The sequence below is a fragment of the Sarcophilus harrisii genome, chromosome 1, assembly GCF_902635505.1.
Source record: "Sarcophilus harrisii chromosome 1, mSarHar1.11, whole genome shotgun sequence".
Lineage (NCBI taxonomy): Eukaryota > Metazoa > Chordata > Mammalia > Dasyuromorphia > Dasyuridae > Sarcophilus > Sarcophilus harrisii.
The window spans coordinates 612379010-612395757 of record NC_045426.1 but is presented as its reverse complement, the minus strand read 5'-3'; the positions used below and the strand labels follow the sequence as shown (position 1 = coordinate 612395757).

At 35.5% G+C, this 16748-nt stretch overlaps 1 protein-coding gene and 1 long non-coding RNA gene across 2 annotated transcripts; one reads left to right on the top strand and one right to left on the bottom strand.

Annotated features, from left to right (window-relative positions):
• The first annotated feature begins 2445 nt into the window (after window positions 1-2445).
• LOC116420695 lies at window positions 2446-14902 on the top strand. Its single transcript, XR_004231098.1, has 2 exons — window positions 2446-2494; window positions 14270-14902. It is a non-coding gene; the product is annotated as an uncharacterized LOC116420695 (long non-coding RNA).
• Window positions 8546-16623, bottom strand: ZNF572 (zinc finger protein 572). Its single transcript, XM_003760379.4, has 3 exons — window positions 16407-16623; window positions 12520-12633; window positions 8546-11843 (listed from the first exon to the last, which is right to left on the bottom strand). Exons 2-3 carry the CDS (start codon window positions 12596-12598, stop codon window positions 10387-10389), a joined length of 1536 nt encoding a protein of 511 aa, XP_003760427.2. The 5' UTR covers window positions 12599-12633; window positions 16407-16623; the 3' UTR covers window positions 8546-10386.
• Window positions 16624-16748: the final 125 nt, after the last annotated feature.

Below are 16748 nucleotides of genomic sequence, written 5' to 3'. Positions count from 1 at the left end.
TCAAAGTCATTAGATTTGGCAATTAAGAAATCATTGCTAACCTTGGAGAATTAACAGAATGTTTCAGTTGAATGATGAATCAGAAATCAGTTAACAGAAGAGAGTAACAGGAAAGATATTGTAGGGATCAATTAAAGATAGCTTTTTCAAAGAACTTAGCTACAAACAGAAGAGATGTAGGATAAGGGATGGATCAAATGAGGTTTTTTTTTTAATTTGTTTTGAGAATGGGAAAAGCTGGAGAAAATCAGGAAACAATGCTGAAGAGGTCTACCACAATTCTATGATACACAATCTCAGCTGGGCTCTTACTGTGGTAATATACTCCTGGGCACTACTTAATTCACTACCCTATTCATCAGTGGCTTTAAAAAAACAAACAAAACCTTCCAATGACACAAAATAACATAGAGGATTCAATATAAAATCATGAATTTCCATTTTTCTCTGTTTACTTTAAAAAAAACTATGTAATAAATACTACACTATTTTCAAAGCTACCCAGTTATTCTGTGATTCATTCTAAGTTTTCTGTTCTCAGTTCATTCTTTTTTCTCCCTCCTCTCTACTCTACTCCAGAGAAGACTACAATTAAATGCAAATATATATGTATGTATGTTTACACACATACATATAGATGTAAAAACCATACTGTTCATACTTCTATTAGCTTTTTCTTTGGTGGTAGATAACATCTTCCTTCATAGGTTCGTCATTCCATGTTTTTGTATGAGGCTTTTCCTTTTTTTTTTTTTTTCCTATATCAATTGGAGTTAAGTGACTTGCCCAGGGTCACATAGCTAGGAAATGTTAAGTGTCTGAGGTCACATTTGAACTCAGTTCCTCCTGATTTCAGGGCTGGTGTTCAATCACTGAGACACCTAGCTGCACCCATCAGTGGCTTTTCCAAATCTTTTCATCCTTTCTCTAATATTTCACGGCTCTCTCTTCTCCCACCTCTCAGTTGAAAACTCACCTAGTATTTCACTGAAAAAATCTGAATGTAGGTGCCTCTTATCTACAATTCATCTCATTTAGCAAAGATGCCCTATTCTACTCTTTTCTTCTCACATAAAGAGGTGGTCCCACTTTTTGCCAAGGAAAACATCTCTGTATTCACAAATAATTCCAATTCTCTTCTGTCTTCTCCAGCCGATAGAGATTTCTGTCATCTCTAAATCTGTGACCCTGTGAACTTTGAAAATCTAATTCATTCCACTTCTTCCCCTTTTATGGGTGAGGGAATAGGTTTGGAAAGGTGACAGGAATACACAAGTAAATGACATAGATGAAGACTAAATTCTCGTCCTCTGACTCCAATCTTACATAATTTCCATTCCAAGAATGAATTTTGTAATCAGGATGGATAAGGTCCCTTCTAGTTTTAAGTCCTAAGATAAGACTCCTTGTTAAATACAATGTTTCTTCTTTATAGGAGTCTTCAAGCAAAAGGCTGGAGAACCATTTTGGGGATGTGTTATAGCAGGGATTCTTTTTGTGTGTCTGGGCTCATCTGTACAAATGGGGAAAGTGAGGCAAACAGGATTAAGTGATTTGCCTAGGGTCACAAAGTATCTGAGGTTGATTTTGAATTCATAAAGATTTATGTTCCAAATTTCAAGCCCATTGCTCTATTCATCGCACTACCTAGCTTCCAAGCTAATAATTACCTAGTCTTTTAACAAAAAAATTGTCTTTGTTTATATCACTGCCTTGTCTTTGTATTATGGTCAATTCAACTATCTGAAGCGCTGACCCTTTTCCCGGCCTTTTCCACTGAAACAAATTAATGAAATTTATTAAATTCCTTGACAGGAATGATCTAGGAGGATTTTTTCTTTCTCAGAATTCCTGTTTGGTCTACTAACAATAGGTATTCCACAGTCCTCAATTGTTACTAAGGCAGCAAAAAAAATCTAGGAAAGGGAATCTGCTTAATCTAAAGTGAATTTCAAATGACCCTAATAAACTAAGGAAGCCTAAGAAACTATAAAATTCCCTCATAAAAAAAATCATAATAGTTTACATTTACATAGTTCTGGTTTGTTCTGAACTATTTGATTTTCAAAATGTATTATATTTGTCCCTTCATCCATGACTCAGACTGTTACTGGTTCAGCACTAATCATGATTACCCTACCCAATGATATTCCCATTTCTCACTATATGCCCATTCACTGGGGTACTATTAGCTATTCCAGTTAATGTTTCTCCTATCTTTCAGCTTGCTCCCCGGAACTGAAGCTGAGTGTCCACCACTCTCATGAGAGCCAGACCCTCTGTTCCAAATTGCCATTTCAGCAGTTTCCCCACTTAGACTTTACTCTCCCCAAAACTCTGGCCTCTAGCCTAATTCCAACTTCAGTAAACTAAAAAAATGAGAAGAGAAAGAAGGGAAAAGCCTGAAAAAATTGGAAAAGAAGGTTAATGCTTAAAAAAAAAAAAAAAAAAAAAAAAAAAAAAACACCAGTGAAAAACTGAAGACAAGTAGAAGGTAAGGAAAAATTAAAACATAATTACAATAATTGTTGTTCAGTTGTTTCTGTTTTATCCCACTTTGTGATCCCATTTGAGGTTTTCTCAATATAGACCCTAGAGTGATTTGCTATTTCCTTTACCACCTTATTTTCCAATGAGGAAACTGAGACAAACATGGTTAAATGACTTCACCCAGCTAGTAAGTGTCTGAAGCTGAATTTGAATTAGGCCATGATGACTCCAAACTCAGTACTCTCTATCCATTGTATCACTTAGCTGCTTCACTTTACATTAATAGCTTCTAGTTTATGTTCACCTTTCATAAAACACTTGATTTTAAGCCATTTAACAAATGCTAGTTGTGTTGTAATCACAATTTAACTATTAATACTGATTACATTATTTGCATATATATTCACCATAAACATCTTAGATGTACCTGCCTTCTCAAGTTCAGAAAGTAAGTACTGTTAAAAGTATCATGTCATTTGCATGTACTCTGAAAATGTTAAAACACCCACACCTCAAAATTGATGTTTTTATATTTAATTTATTTTTTATGTTGTCCTATGTACTTGGAAATGTTCTTTTTCCTTTTTGTATTTTAGTTCAAAATGAATAAAAAATTTTAAAAGGAGAAAAAAGGGAAAATACCTCTTCCCATAAAAACAAACAACCTCTCACCCCTTTGTAAGTTGATTTTGGAAGTATCAGAACCTTTATAATAGTCCACAATCTCACTCACTCTAGGAACAAGTCAATTGAGAATCTTCATAGCAATTTTATCATGGACTTCTGATTTAACTCAGGATTTCTCATTTTCCTAAATAAATAGCTGGAGGAATTTTGATACTACTTTTTCTAGCTTTATAAAATACTTTTTTGATATTTTGGTATGATGCTAAATATATTAATTTAGGCAGAATTGTCATTTTTATTATATTAGTTCAACCTACCGATGAGTAATATGTGTCCAATTGTTAAGATTTGACTTTATTTGTGTGAAAAATGTTTTATAGCTATGCTCATATAGTATTTGGATTTATCTTATCAGCTAGAATCCCAAGTATTTAAATGGTCTCCAGTTATTTTAAATGGAATTTCTCTTTCTCTTCCTGATGAACTTTGTTGGTAATATAAAGAATGACTAATAATTTATATGGGTTTATTTTGCATCCTGCAACTTTACTAAAGTTATTAATTGTTTCAGTTTTTTAGCTGATTCTATAGGATTTTCTAAGTATAACATATCATCTGCAAAGAATAATAGTTTTGTTTTCTCACTGAGTATTCTAATTCTTTTAATTTCTTTTTCTTATTAATATAACTAACATTTCTAGAACAATATTAAATAATAGAGGTGATAATGGATATCCTTGTTTTACCTCTGATTGTACTAGAAAGACTTTTAGCTTATCCCCATTACAAACAATGTTTGTGGAAGGATTTTAGATAAGTAGTATTTATTTTAAGGTAAGCTCTATTTATTCCTTTGCTCTACAGGGATTTTAATATGAATGGATGCTTAGTTTTATCAAAGGATTTTTGTGCATCTTGAGATAATCCTATGATTTCTGTTGGTTTTGTTATTGATAGGATCGGTTTCGATGATAGTTTTATTGAACCACTCCTGCACTCTTGATATAAATCCCACCTGGTCATAATGTATGATCTTTGCTGGTATTTAAATTTTTTTACATCAGTATTCATTAGAGAAATTGGTTTATAACTTTCTCCATTTTGATTCTTCTTGGTTTGGGTATCAGCACCACATTTGTGTCTTAAAAGGAATTTGGTAGGATTCCTTTTTCACCTATTTTTTCCAAATAATTTCTGTAGTACTAGAATTAATTGTTCTTTAAACATTTGGTAGAATTTGCTTGCAAATCCTTTTGGTCCTGGGGATTTTGTCTTAAGAAGTTCACTGATAGCTTATTCAACTTTTTTTAAAATAAGATTTGGTTATTTATGTAGTTTATTTCTTCTGTTAATTTTGGTAATTTATATTTTTGCAGATATTCATGCATTTCACTTAAATTGTCAAATTTGTTGGCATAAAATTGGACAAAAGAGCTCCTAACAATTATCTGAATTTTCTCTTTATTAGTGGCGAGTCTACCCCTTTTATTTTTGATACTAATTTGAATTTCTTCATTCCTTTTTAAAATCAAATTAACCAATGGTTTATCAATTTTATTATTTCCCCCCCCCCCCATAAAACCAGTAGTTTTACTCATTAGTTTGATGATTTTCTAACTTTCAATTTTATTAATTTCTCCTCTGAATTTCAGTTTCTAATTTTGTGTTTAATTGGGGATTTTTAATTTGTTCTCTTTCTAGTTTTTTTATTTGAATGACCAATTCACTGATCTCATCTTTTTTTCTATTTTATTAATGTAAACAATTAAACATATAAATTTTCCTCTAAGTACCATTTTGGCTATATCTCACAAATTTTGGCATGTTGCCTTATTGTTATCATTTTCTTTACTGAAATTATCAATTGTTTCTATAATTTGTTCTTTGACCCACTTTTTATGATTAATTTCCAATTAATTCTTAATCTTTCCTTTTTCCATTATTGAATGTAATTGTTATCACATTATGAACTGAAAGGGATGTATTTACTATTTCTGCTTTTCTGCATTTGGTTGTAAGGTTTTTATGTCCTAATATATTGATAGTTTTTGTATAAGTACTACTACTTAGAAAAAAGATATATTCTTTTTATTCCCATTCACTTTTCTCCAGAGATCTATGATATCTATCTAACTTTTCCAAAGTTTTATTCATCTTGTTAGCTTTTTTCTTGTTTTTTTTTTTTTTTGTTAGATTTATCTAATTCTGAGAGAGGAAAAGTTGAGTTCTCCCACTAATATAGTTTTATTATCTATTTTTTTCTGTAACTCATTCAATTTTCATTGTCCAAGATACCTTTCAGCAACATATGATTTCCTTATATTTTAATTAGAACTATTTTTGGTTTAGTTTTGTCTACAATTACGATTACTACATTGTTTTCTTTGCTTCAGCTGAAGCATAATAGATTTTAAGCCCCTTACCTTTACCCTATATTGCTCTCCTTCAAATGTTTCTTGCAGACATACATACTGTAGTATTCTAATTTTTTAATCTGTTTTGCTATTCATTTCCATTTCATGGGTGAGCTCATCCCATTCACATTCACAGTTATAACTATCTATTTTCCTTCATGTTATTTTCTACTTGTTTATCCCCACTCTTTTCTTACCCATCTGTCTTTTCTTTCCCAACAAGTATTTTATTTCTGATCACAACTCTCCCTAATATATATTCCCCCATGATCAGTCTCCCTTCCCTCTCCTATTATCCCCATCCTTTTTTATTTCCTTATAAATTAAGATAGATTTTTGTATCCATAATTAAGATAGATTTTTGTATCCAATTGGGTATTATTCTTTCACCAGGACAATTTTGAAGAAAGTAAGTTTTAAGTTTTGTCAATCCCCACTCCCAACTTCCTCTCCATTATAATGGCTCTTTCATGCCCCTTTTATGTGGAATAATCTATCCCATTCAATCTCCCCCAGTGCAATTTTCTTTCTTTTTTTCAGTGCAATTTTCTTTCTTGCCCCTTCATTTTATTTTCTTGAGTTATAATTTCATCAAGTTATTATTATCCACATCCTGTCTAGAAATACTCCTATTTGCTCTTATAATAACCAAGTTGTTAAGAGTTACATATATTATCTTGCCATATAGAAACAAATTTAACTTTATTGAATTTTTTGTTTTCTTTCTTTTTTTTTTAACCTTTTTATATTTCTCTTGAGACTTGTATTTGGAGGTCAAATTTTACATTCCACTCTGCTCTTTTAATAAGAAATGCTTGAAAGTCCTCTATCCTCTATTTTGTTAAACATTCTTCCCTCCCCCCATGAAAGATTGTATTTAGATTTGCTGAGTAGGTGATTCTTGGTTGTAATCCTAACTCCTTTGTCTTCTAGTATATCATATTTAATGAGGATGCTCTTTATTCCTCTTTAAGGAGGATGCTGCTAAATATTGTGTAATCCTGACTGTAGCTCCAAGATATTTGAATTATTTCTTTTTGGCTGCTTACAATACTTTCATCTTGATCTACAAGCTTTGGAATTTAACTATGATGTTCCTGGGAATTTTCATTTTGGGATCTCTTGAAGTTGGTGATTGTTGGATTCTTACATTTCTATTTTCCCCTCTAGTTCTAATATATCAGGGCAATCTTTGATAATTTCATGAAAAATGTTGTCTAGGCTTTTTTTTTTTTTTTAAATCATAGCTTCAAGATAGTCCAATAATTCTTTTTTGTTGTTGTCAAGGCAATTGGGGTTAAGTGACTTGGCCAGGATCAATACATCTAGGAAGTGTTAAGTGTTTGAGGCCAGATTTGAACTCAGTTCCTCCCAACTTCCAGACCTGGTGCTCTATCCACTGGGCCATCTAATCTCCGATTATTCTTTTATTATCTCTCCTGGATTTATAGTCTACTTATTTGTAAGTAACTCAATTCTGAGGTGGTTTTTTTTTTACTTGTTTGGAGGGGAATTGCTAGTTGTTTGGAGGACTTCAGAAGGTTCCTTCCTCACTTCACCATTTTAGCATTAGATATCATGATGAATTTTTAAAGTCATGTATGTGTACTCTTATATTCATGCCCTTGTACATGTTGGACAGTGGTGGTAATTTACTACAATCAGAAGCTAACGAGCCTGCTTTACTTTGAAACAACTGTCTACCTTCAGATCAAATATTATCTCTCATGTTTATTAACATGGGTTATCATCTATTCTCTCTCCCTCATGAGTTTCCTTCTTGCAATATCTCTTGCCTCTCTCCTCTCTTCCTAATGCCATTCTTGCACAGGACATTACACCTGCCTGGTATAGAAAACTTAAAAATATATTTTTTTAATGTTCTCATTTTTCCTCCCTTGTATTCAACAAGTTACTTGTAATCAACAAGTTACTTGTTGCCTGCATGACATTTACCTCTCTAGGTTTCAGTTGATCCATGATCGCTACTTGTTAAATTTAGGATTATGCAACTGTCTGTCCCTGGTATTTTTTTCCACTGTAGAACCACTATTCCTAAACCCCACTAAAAAGTTACATCCCCTGGGTTTCTATCTTCTAAAAGCTTTGAGTCTTCAAAGAAACACACACACCTTGAAATAGTATAAAATAAGATATATAATTACAAAATATTATAAATTGATATATTGTAAAATAGATTCACTAAAGAGCTCTCATTTTTTTCTTTGCATTCAAATATCAACTTGTTATTTGTTATCTGCATGATTCGAGGCCTCAGTTGATCCATGATCTCTAAGGTCCTTTCCAATTACAAATCCATCAGCCAAGATCTTAGTTCAACTGTTTCACTGTTAAATTTAGGACTATGCAGTTGTCTACCCCAGGTAATTTTTTTCATTGTAGAACCATCATCCCTAACTCTCCACTAAAAATTATGTCCCTTGAGTTTCTATTTTCTAAAAGCTTTGAGCCTTAAAAGAAACAGACATACCTTGACATATTATAAAACAGATTTGCTAAAAAAGCAGAATTATATATTGCCATCATAAAAAGAACTGCTTTATTTTTGTACAAATAGGTCCTTCCTCCCTCCTTTTTTTGATCTCTTTGGAAGAGACTTAATAATATGGTGTTTATAACCCTTTGAGCATACTTCCAAATTGTTCTTCAGAACGGCTGGATCAGTTCACAACTTTACCCACAGTGCATTAGTATCTCAATTTCCCCATAGTTTTTCCAACGTTTATCCTTTTTCTCTTCTGTCCATCTGATAGGGTAAAGTAGTAAAGAAAATCATCTCTATTGCTTTTGCTGGGATAGTAGAAAGAAAAGTGGTATTAGAGGCTTGAGAAGAGAAGGAAAAATCTGAGACAGTGTGAGAATCAATTAAGAATAAATTACTTCAGTGAGGACCCAGTTAAAATGGAAAAAAAAAGGAAGGGGGGCTTGTAATGGATCAATCAGCATGGGAATGTCATTTCTTCCAATATAAGATCAGAGAAAGTGGATGATAGAAATAAATCATAATTGGAATTTGGAAAAGCATGATCAGCAATAGAACAAAAAAGAGATGGATTCAAAAGTAGACAACAGAGTAATGTTGAGCAAGGAAAATAAATCAAAATGGGATAATAACCTGGAGGGGTACTGAGGAATGAAGAGACCAGAGACTATTTAAAGTCAAATAATGGATTTAGGAGGGGTGATACAGAGGGAGAAGGAATTATAACAGGCTATGAATCGATAAAGAAATTTTAGAATTCTTGATCATAAAAGTGGAGGACTTGTAGGTAATGGACCATTTGTAAAGCTATGATAGAAAGGAATAAATCATTGAAACTGAGATAATTTATTCCCACTAATACTTCTCCATCCTCTGCAAGCAGCAAATTTATCAAAAAAGAAACACATCTTAAATATCTTTATTTGACTTGTTTTTGAAATGGTTTTCATCATTTGACAATTTAAAAAATCACAATACAGTCACCACCCAGTATCATCTCCATCTCAGTGAGAAGGGAGTGTGCAGCAATTCCAGTGTAACTGAGTTGCTCACATGGGACCGCTGCATTTCAATATGGCAAAAGGAGGGGTTTCTCTGGGAATACTATAGTTCAACTTGCTTCTGCCTAATTTTAAATTTTCACCTCAATCCTTTTTAAATATATTTGGGACTCCTTAAGATATAAATTGGGGCTTCTCACCTACATTTATCATTTATACATTTGCAACAGATAAGCAAAGATTTAGCAAAGTGAGTGTTTATATTTTCCATAAAAGTCCTTATTTAGGACAGGGAAAGATGGAAAAATCACAGTTCTCTGCTTCTTTTTTTAGGAAGACCAGAGGTACAAGTATTATTAGGACCTGATAAAGCAATATTTACTCCAATAATAATGGAATTCTGTCCATTTGACATAAGTCATTGAGCTAGCTACAAGAACCTAGTTCTCAATTTCACTAAATCTCCATACAATACAAAAAGCAAGACACAGAGATGAGAAAATACTAGCTATTAATAACTTAGTTTACAAGAAAAGAATTCAGGCTCCTAATCTTGCTTCTTTTTGATAGGGATACTGGGCTATAGTGGCAATACATCTCAAAAGGTTATAGGCTAACCTAATTGACTAAAAAGACCCTGTAGTATTCTGCCCTACAATCCAATGTTCTATAACACACTCTGTTACTCTAGACAGTATAATAGAGAACAAAACCTTTAGTTCTAGATTTCCTACAGCCTCATGAAAGATCTTTGCTGATAAATATGATTTATCTAGTATTTATTTATGATTTACTTTGTGTCACATTCTACAAGAGCTAATTTTCAAGGAACAAGACTGCTCAAGTTTATAACAGTTTTTTTGCGTCAGCAACTTCTCCAACTCCAGAAATACCACACTGTCCTTTAGCAGAATCATTTTATCAGCAAGGCATCTGGAATAAATAACAGTTTGCCTATACCTCAAATGCAAAATTAAGCAAAAAAGATTTAAGGTTTATTTTTTCTTAAAATTTGTTTTTAGGATTAATCTGAACTATTTCTGTCTTACCTTAAATAAAGAATTGTTTTCTTTCCATTCTTGGTGCTGTTTGTCATTGGGAAGATCCGTGACCTGGTTGGTTTGAGTCTTTGCATCTTCTAAGCAGAGTGGTCTTAGCTTTCTTTTTCATAGTTGATGATTAGCCAAAGAAATTCAACAGTAAACTAATTTTTACTAGATCCTAATTATGATGGTTCAATAAAAGGAAAAGTTCACAACAAACTTCCTTTCATGAGGAAAGAGATATGGAAATTGGAAATAAGTGAATGAAGTCCATGTCCCTTCTCCTCCTCTCCTAATCCCCGGCTTTTCTAGGTCCATTCATGAGTAAAATTTTCCTCAACTTCAGGGAACTGAAAGAGCGTTTCTCTTACGTGCATTTTTTGATGCTGACTGAGATGAGCACTACGACTGAAAGATTTCTCACAATCAGTACATTTATAAGGTTTTTCTCTTATATGGGTCCTTTGGTGTCTGATAAGATTAAAGCTTTGACTGAAACCTTTCCCGCAGTCAGGACATTTATATGGTTTCTCTCCTGTATGTATTCTCTGGTGAATTACCAGTGTGGAGCTTTGACTGAAAGTTTTCCAACACTTAGGACATCTATAGGGTTTTTCTCCTGTGTGTGTTCTCTGATGTCTAATAAGGTTTGAACTAAGGTTGAAACTTTTCCCACACTCACACTTATATTTTTTCTCTCCTGGATGAGTTCTCTGGCATTCTACTGAGTTACAACTGTGATTCAAATTTACACCAAATTCTGTACTCTCATAGGATTTCTCTTCTATGTGTGTTTTTTGATGTGTAATAAGGTTTGAAATGCAGCTAAAATTTTTCTCACATTCTGGACATTTATGTGGTTTTCCCCCTTTGTGAATTCTCTGATGCTTTATGAGGGTAGAGTTACAACCAAAGTTTTTTCCACACTCAAGACATTTATAGAGTTTCTCACCAGTATGTGTGCGCTGATGACGAATAAGGCTAGAACTCTGACTAAATCTTTTCCCACAATCAAGACATTTATAGGGCTTTTCTCCTGTGTGGGTCCTTTGATGCTCAATTAGGACATAGCTGTGACTGAAGCATTTCCCACACACAGGACATTCATAAGGTTTTTCTCCTGTATGAGATCTGTGATGCTGAATAAGATGTGAGCTGCTACTGAAACTCTTCCCACATTCTGGACATTTATAGGGCTTCTCTCCTGTGTGTGTTCTCTCATGGATAATAAGGTGTGAGGTACTGCTAAAGCTTTTCCCACACTTGTTACATTGATAGGGCTTTTCTCCTGTGTGACTTCTCTGATGCTGAATCAAATGGGAGCTGTTACTAAAGCATTTCTCACACTCCAAACATTTATAAGGCTTTTCTCCTGTGTGAGTCCTTTGATGAGTTCGAAGGTGAGAGATGTTATTGAAGCTCTTCTGACATTCCAGACACTTGTGGGATTTTTCTCTTTTGGGTAGTGACTGATGGATAGTAATGGCAATGTTTTTTCTGGAGCCCCATTCCCAGGAAATAGATTTACTTTGTTGTCCTATAGGCTTACCCCACTGAGTTTCTGTTTTGCAATTATTTTCTTGAGTATTTTTCCACTCAGAACTCCAGAACCTGATCCCTTTGTTCTTTCCTAATGGAATTTCTTTAGTATTCTCATGCTCAATGTTTGGGGGAACATCTTTCTCAGACCACTCTGATGGTATCTCTTTAGGTTCCTCATCTTTAGGATACTTCTGGGCAAGAGTTTCCAGGCTGTTCTTATTCTCTGAAAGAATAAATAGAAAATATAAAGAGAGTCTCTGTCATGAAAGTAAAAATGCAATAAACATCAATTAAGCACTTGCTACATGTACAACATTATGTGAAATGCCTAAGCAGGGCTGGCATTAAGGCATTAGTAGTTAGAAGAATTGGAAAAGGCTTTGTGTAGAAAAAGGTGCTTGAGATGATTCCTGAATTCGAGCAATTACTCAATCTAGTAAACTGTAATTATAGAGGAACCATAGCATAGTGGATATGGCAACTTTGGAGTCAGGAAAACCTGGATTCAGTTGCTGTTTCTGAAATGTATTAGCTTTATGGTATGAGCAACGGGAAAGCACTTGATTTTTCAGTATTACAGGGAACTTGGATTAAAAATTACAAGGATTGTTGACCTGTATAAGTAGGACAGTTTACACACTGATGAAATCTAAGTCTGGGGGGGAAAAAAGTACAACTCCTGCTGGTCCTGTCAATCTAAAACCAAATTGATACACTGTCCCAAAGCACAGAAGAGAGGCAACATCTATTAGCATCATCATGGCTAACTGTGAACCCACAAACATACCTACTATGAAAATAATAATCATGCAAGTTAGTTAATAGTTTTAGCAAGATTCAAAATGAGAAATATCACAGCAGTTGTTTTGGGGGCTGAGATTATCTTCTATGTCCCTCACCTGTATAAGAGCTTCTCAAGATCTTTTTCTCCTTGGAGCCCTCAAGATTTGGTACCAACAACTTTTCCCTTTGCTCCATCAGGGAGATCACAACCAACTGAGAGATCTAAAATCCTGTGAAAGGAAGACAGGGAACATCTGCAGAAAATGATGCAAGTTTATCTATCCCCTGTACCTTACCTTCCTCAAAACTATTGTTTAATATTATCAAGAGCTTAAACTGTATTGTGTCCTGAAATTATCAAGAAATACTTTCTCTGTTCCCAGGAGACCACTCAAGAAAATCTTAATCCTTCTTAAAATGTTTAGATCTTAATAACTTGATTTTAAAAATTAAATTTGAATTATATAGAATTTTCTAGATTTACATACATGATACCTGGAATTAGGAACAAAGAGGGGCAGGGAAGAGACTTTCGCAGCTATACTTTCATAGTTCCTCTAGATATTAGAGAATTATGAGAGAACAACCAAATCTCAGCTGAACAGGAATCTCTTAAAAGTTTACAAGTGATCATCTACTCTCTACTTGAAGACCTCTAAGGGATGAAGTCTTCTCCACTTCCTTAAAGCAAGTTATTTCACTTTCAGATAGCACAAATCATAAAGATGTTTTTTCTGTATATTAAAACTAAATCTACTTCTCTAGAAAAAGTTCAATCTTTATTTTCAGATGGAAGATTTTCAAAGAACTGAATACTATGATGTTCCTACTAAGTTCAGTAAACATTTCTAGTTTCTTTTTTTTTTTTTTTTTTTTTTTTTTTTTTTTTTTACATGACCAAAACATTATTTTGCTGTACAAAAAGAATCAGACTCTGAATTATTGTACAATTAGCTTGTGAAGGAAATCAAAGATGCAGATGTGCATAAATATAGGGACTGGGAATTCAATGTAATGGTTTTTAGTCATCTCCCAGAGTTCTTTTTCTGGGTATAGGTAGTTCAGTTCATTACTGCTCCATTAGAAATGATTTGGTTGATCTTGTTGCTGAGGATGGCCTGATCCATCAGGACTAGTCATCATCTAGTATTGTTGTTGAAGTATATAATGATCTCCTGGTCCTGCTCATTTCACTCAGCATCAGTTCGTGTAAGTCTCTCCAGGCCTTTCTGAAATCATCCTGTTGGTCATTTCTTACAGAACAGTAATATTCCATAATTTTCATATACCACAATTTATTCAGCCATTCTCCAACTGATGGACATCCATTCAGTTTCCAGTTTCTAGCCACTACAAAAAGGGCTGCCACAAACATTCGTGCACATACAGGTCCCTTTCCCTTCTTTATAATCTCTTTGGGATATAATCCCAGTAGTAACACTGCTGGATCAAAGGGTATGCACAGTTTGATAACTTTTTGAGCATAGTTCCAAACTACTCTCCAAAATGGTTGGATTCGTTCACAACTCCACCAACAATGAATCAATGTCCCAGTTTTCCCACATCCCCTCCAACAATCATCATTATTTTTTCCTGTCATCTTAGCCAATCTGACAGGTGTGTAGTGGTATCTTAGAGTTGTCTTAATTTGCATTTCTCTGATTAATAATGACTTGGAGCATCTTTTCATATGACTAGAAATAGTTTCAATTTCTTCATCTGAGAATTGTCTGTTCATATCCTTTGACCATTTTTCAATTGGAGAATGGCTTTCTAGTTTCTTAAAAAAACAAAACAACAAAAAAAAACCCCTTCATATTCCAGTTTCCTATCCTCTCACTAAAGTAGTCAAATCACTCTTTCCAGGATGTTCCTGCTAATCACTGGCCTTCCTAAAACATGGTACCCAGAACGACACACTACTCCAGAAGCCTTCTGTCTTAAATGAGTAACATTTAGATCATCGCTTCTCTCAAGACTAATATTGCCATGCATCACTCTTGCCTTTTATTGATCTTGTAATCCACTATTACTCCCCATTTTTTCACATGAACTTTTTTGTCTTTGTCTACACTTTATACTAATTAAAATGATTTTTTTTGAATCAGTGAAGACCTTGGCATTTATTTCTATGAAATTAAGTCCACTGTTTTAAATTTATCATTGCCCTCTAAATTGTAAATCCTTATCATGGCCTACCAGAGTTCTCCTCCAAAATCTCAACATGGCATGGAGATGCCCCCTGATTCTTAAAGGCTATATCAACATCATAACAAATGACAGGTTTTGGAATAACATGAATTTGAGAATGGGCCAAAGGACTAACAATACATTTATCTTACAGAAAACCAATCTTCATTACTAAAGAGCTATCCAAGAGGTGATTAATTTTTTTTAGCCACTAGTAATCTTTAAAATCCAGAAACTGCCCAGAGCTTTGATCTGTTACTGGAGGGACTACCTAGACCCCCATAATCACATATCCTTAAAGTATGCAAAGTCACCTTATTAAAATGGGAAAAAAAAAATTAACAAGATTTTTTTTTTATTTTCTTCATAATTTTTTCTGATTTGATTTTTCTTATACAGCAAGATAAAAAAATATAACTATGTATGCTTGGATTTAACATTTCTACCATGTTTAACATATGTTGGACTACTTGGGGTTGGGGGGGGGGGTGGAAGAAGAACAGCAAAGTGGAACACAAAGCTTTGCAAGGGCTAATACTGCAGAATTATCCATGCATATGTATTGAAAAATAAAAAGCTTTAATTAAAAAAACTCAAAATAGTATGAAAATGAAACAAATAATAAAATCAATAATCCTATAAGGTGGGCAGGCACTGTCCTTATCTCCATTTTACCGATGAAAATAAATATAGGCTGAGAAAGGTTTAGTGAATTGCCCAGGATCACACAGCTTGTGATGTAAACTGTGTCCCCTTTAATCTTGGGAGGAGGATCGGAATTTTCCTTTCCGACCCCCCTCCCCCCAGATTAAAGGGGACACAGTTTATAGCATTAGTATTTGAGACTAGATTAAAACTCGAGTCTTCCTCAACCCAAGTACAACATTTTATACACTATAGCACTTAGCTGCCCTAAGCTATCCTTGGGTGAGCTGCTAAATGGAAAGTTACTAAGTACAACAGTTTATACATTGATTCATTTATTCAAGAAACATTTATTCAACACCTAGTCACCCAAGGTGTAAATATAAACGATCAAAACTTTGAGCAAGTCACTTCAGATATCTAGATCTTTCCTCATCAGTAACATTAAGGGTTTGGACTAGACACTTTATAGTTCATATAAAGTTATAGCTTGTTGCGCTGCGCCGGTCGGAGCTGGAAGTGGCCTTTGAGATTTAGTCCTAGTCATTTTGAGCTTTATCTCATGATGCGCGATATAAACAGGCCTTCTCCGGTCAAGAACAGCATTATATATTCAGTCTAGCCAGGAAGTCTAAAGGGTCATAAGCCTCACACCCTCAGCCTATAACTAGGCAAACTTGGCGACTTGCCCGAGGCAACTGGATGGTAACCCTCCCTCCCGCCGCCTCCCCGGACCAGGATGTAGGTGGGGGTGATGACGGGGAACCCTGAAACGGTCCTGACTTCGGAGAGAGACACAGTCACCGGGACCTTCCACAGCCTCTATACAGAAGAAACCTCGGCTGCGCTGCTGGGAGGGGATCGTGGTCGGCAGGGTCCCCGAGCCGGTCTGGAATTCCCGAGACTGAACTAAGCACCACGACCCGAAATCCGATGTTCCAGGAGAAGGTACCGGGAAAAGCTCTGTTTCACGCCCTGGGTTTGGGCGCAACGCGGTCCGGTTCGAGGCCGTTTGGTCCTATGGCCCAAGCTTAGCGCAAGTCCCGCCACTCCGCCTGGGGCGCGGGACCCGCTGAGAAACCTGGCGCCGGCCACGGGCAGCGTCCGACCCAGGCCCTCCCCAGGGACAGTCTCCCGCTGCATCCCTTCCCCGGACCCAGACACTCACGGCTCTGGGGGCAGCGCCCGGGGCTCCGGGCAGCCACACTCAGTGCGCAGGCATCGCCGGGAGAAAGAAGAGAGGAGAAATCCAGCCCGCAGCCCTCCAGCAAGCCCATGTTCGGGGTCCAGGCCAGGGCCCGGAACCGGAAGGGACGGGTGGGTCCGGCCCGGGAAGAGTGTGACGGAGCCGCTCTAGGAGACTGGGACGGCTGGAATCCCGTTGTTTTTCTCTGTTCCACGCCTGGAATAACCCCCAGCTGCGTCACCTGCTCTCTGTTCTCTGCGGAGCCTGAGCTGCGCGGCTTGAGCTGGTCTCAAGACACTTATAGAGCCCCATCCTTTGCAGGTC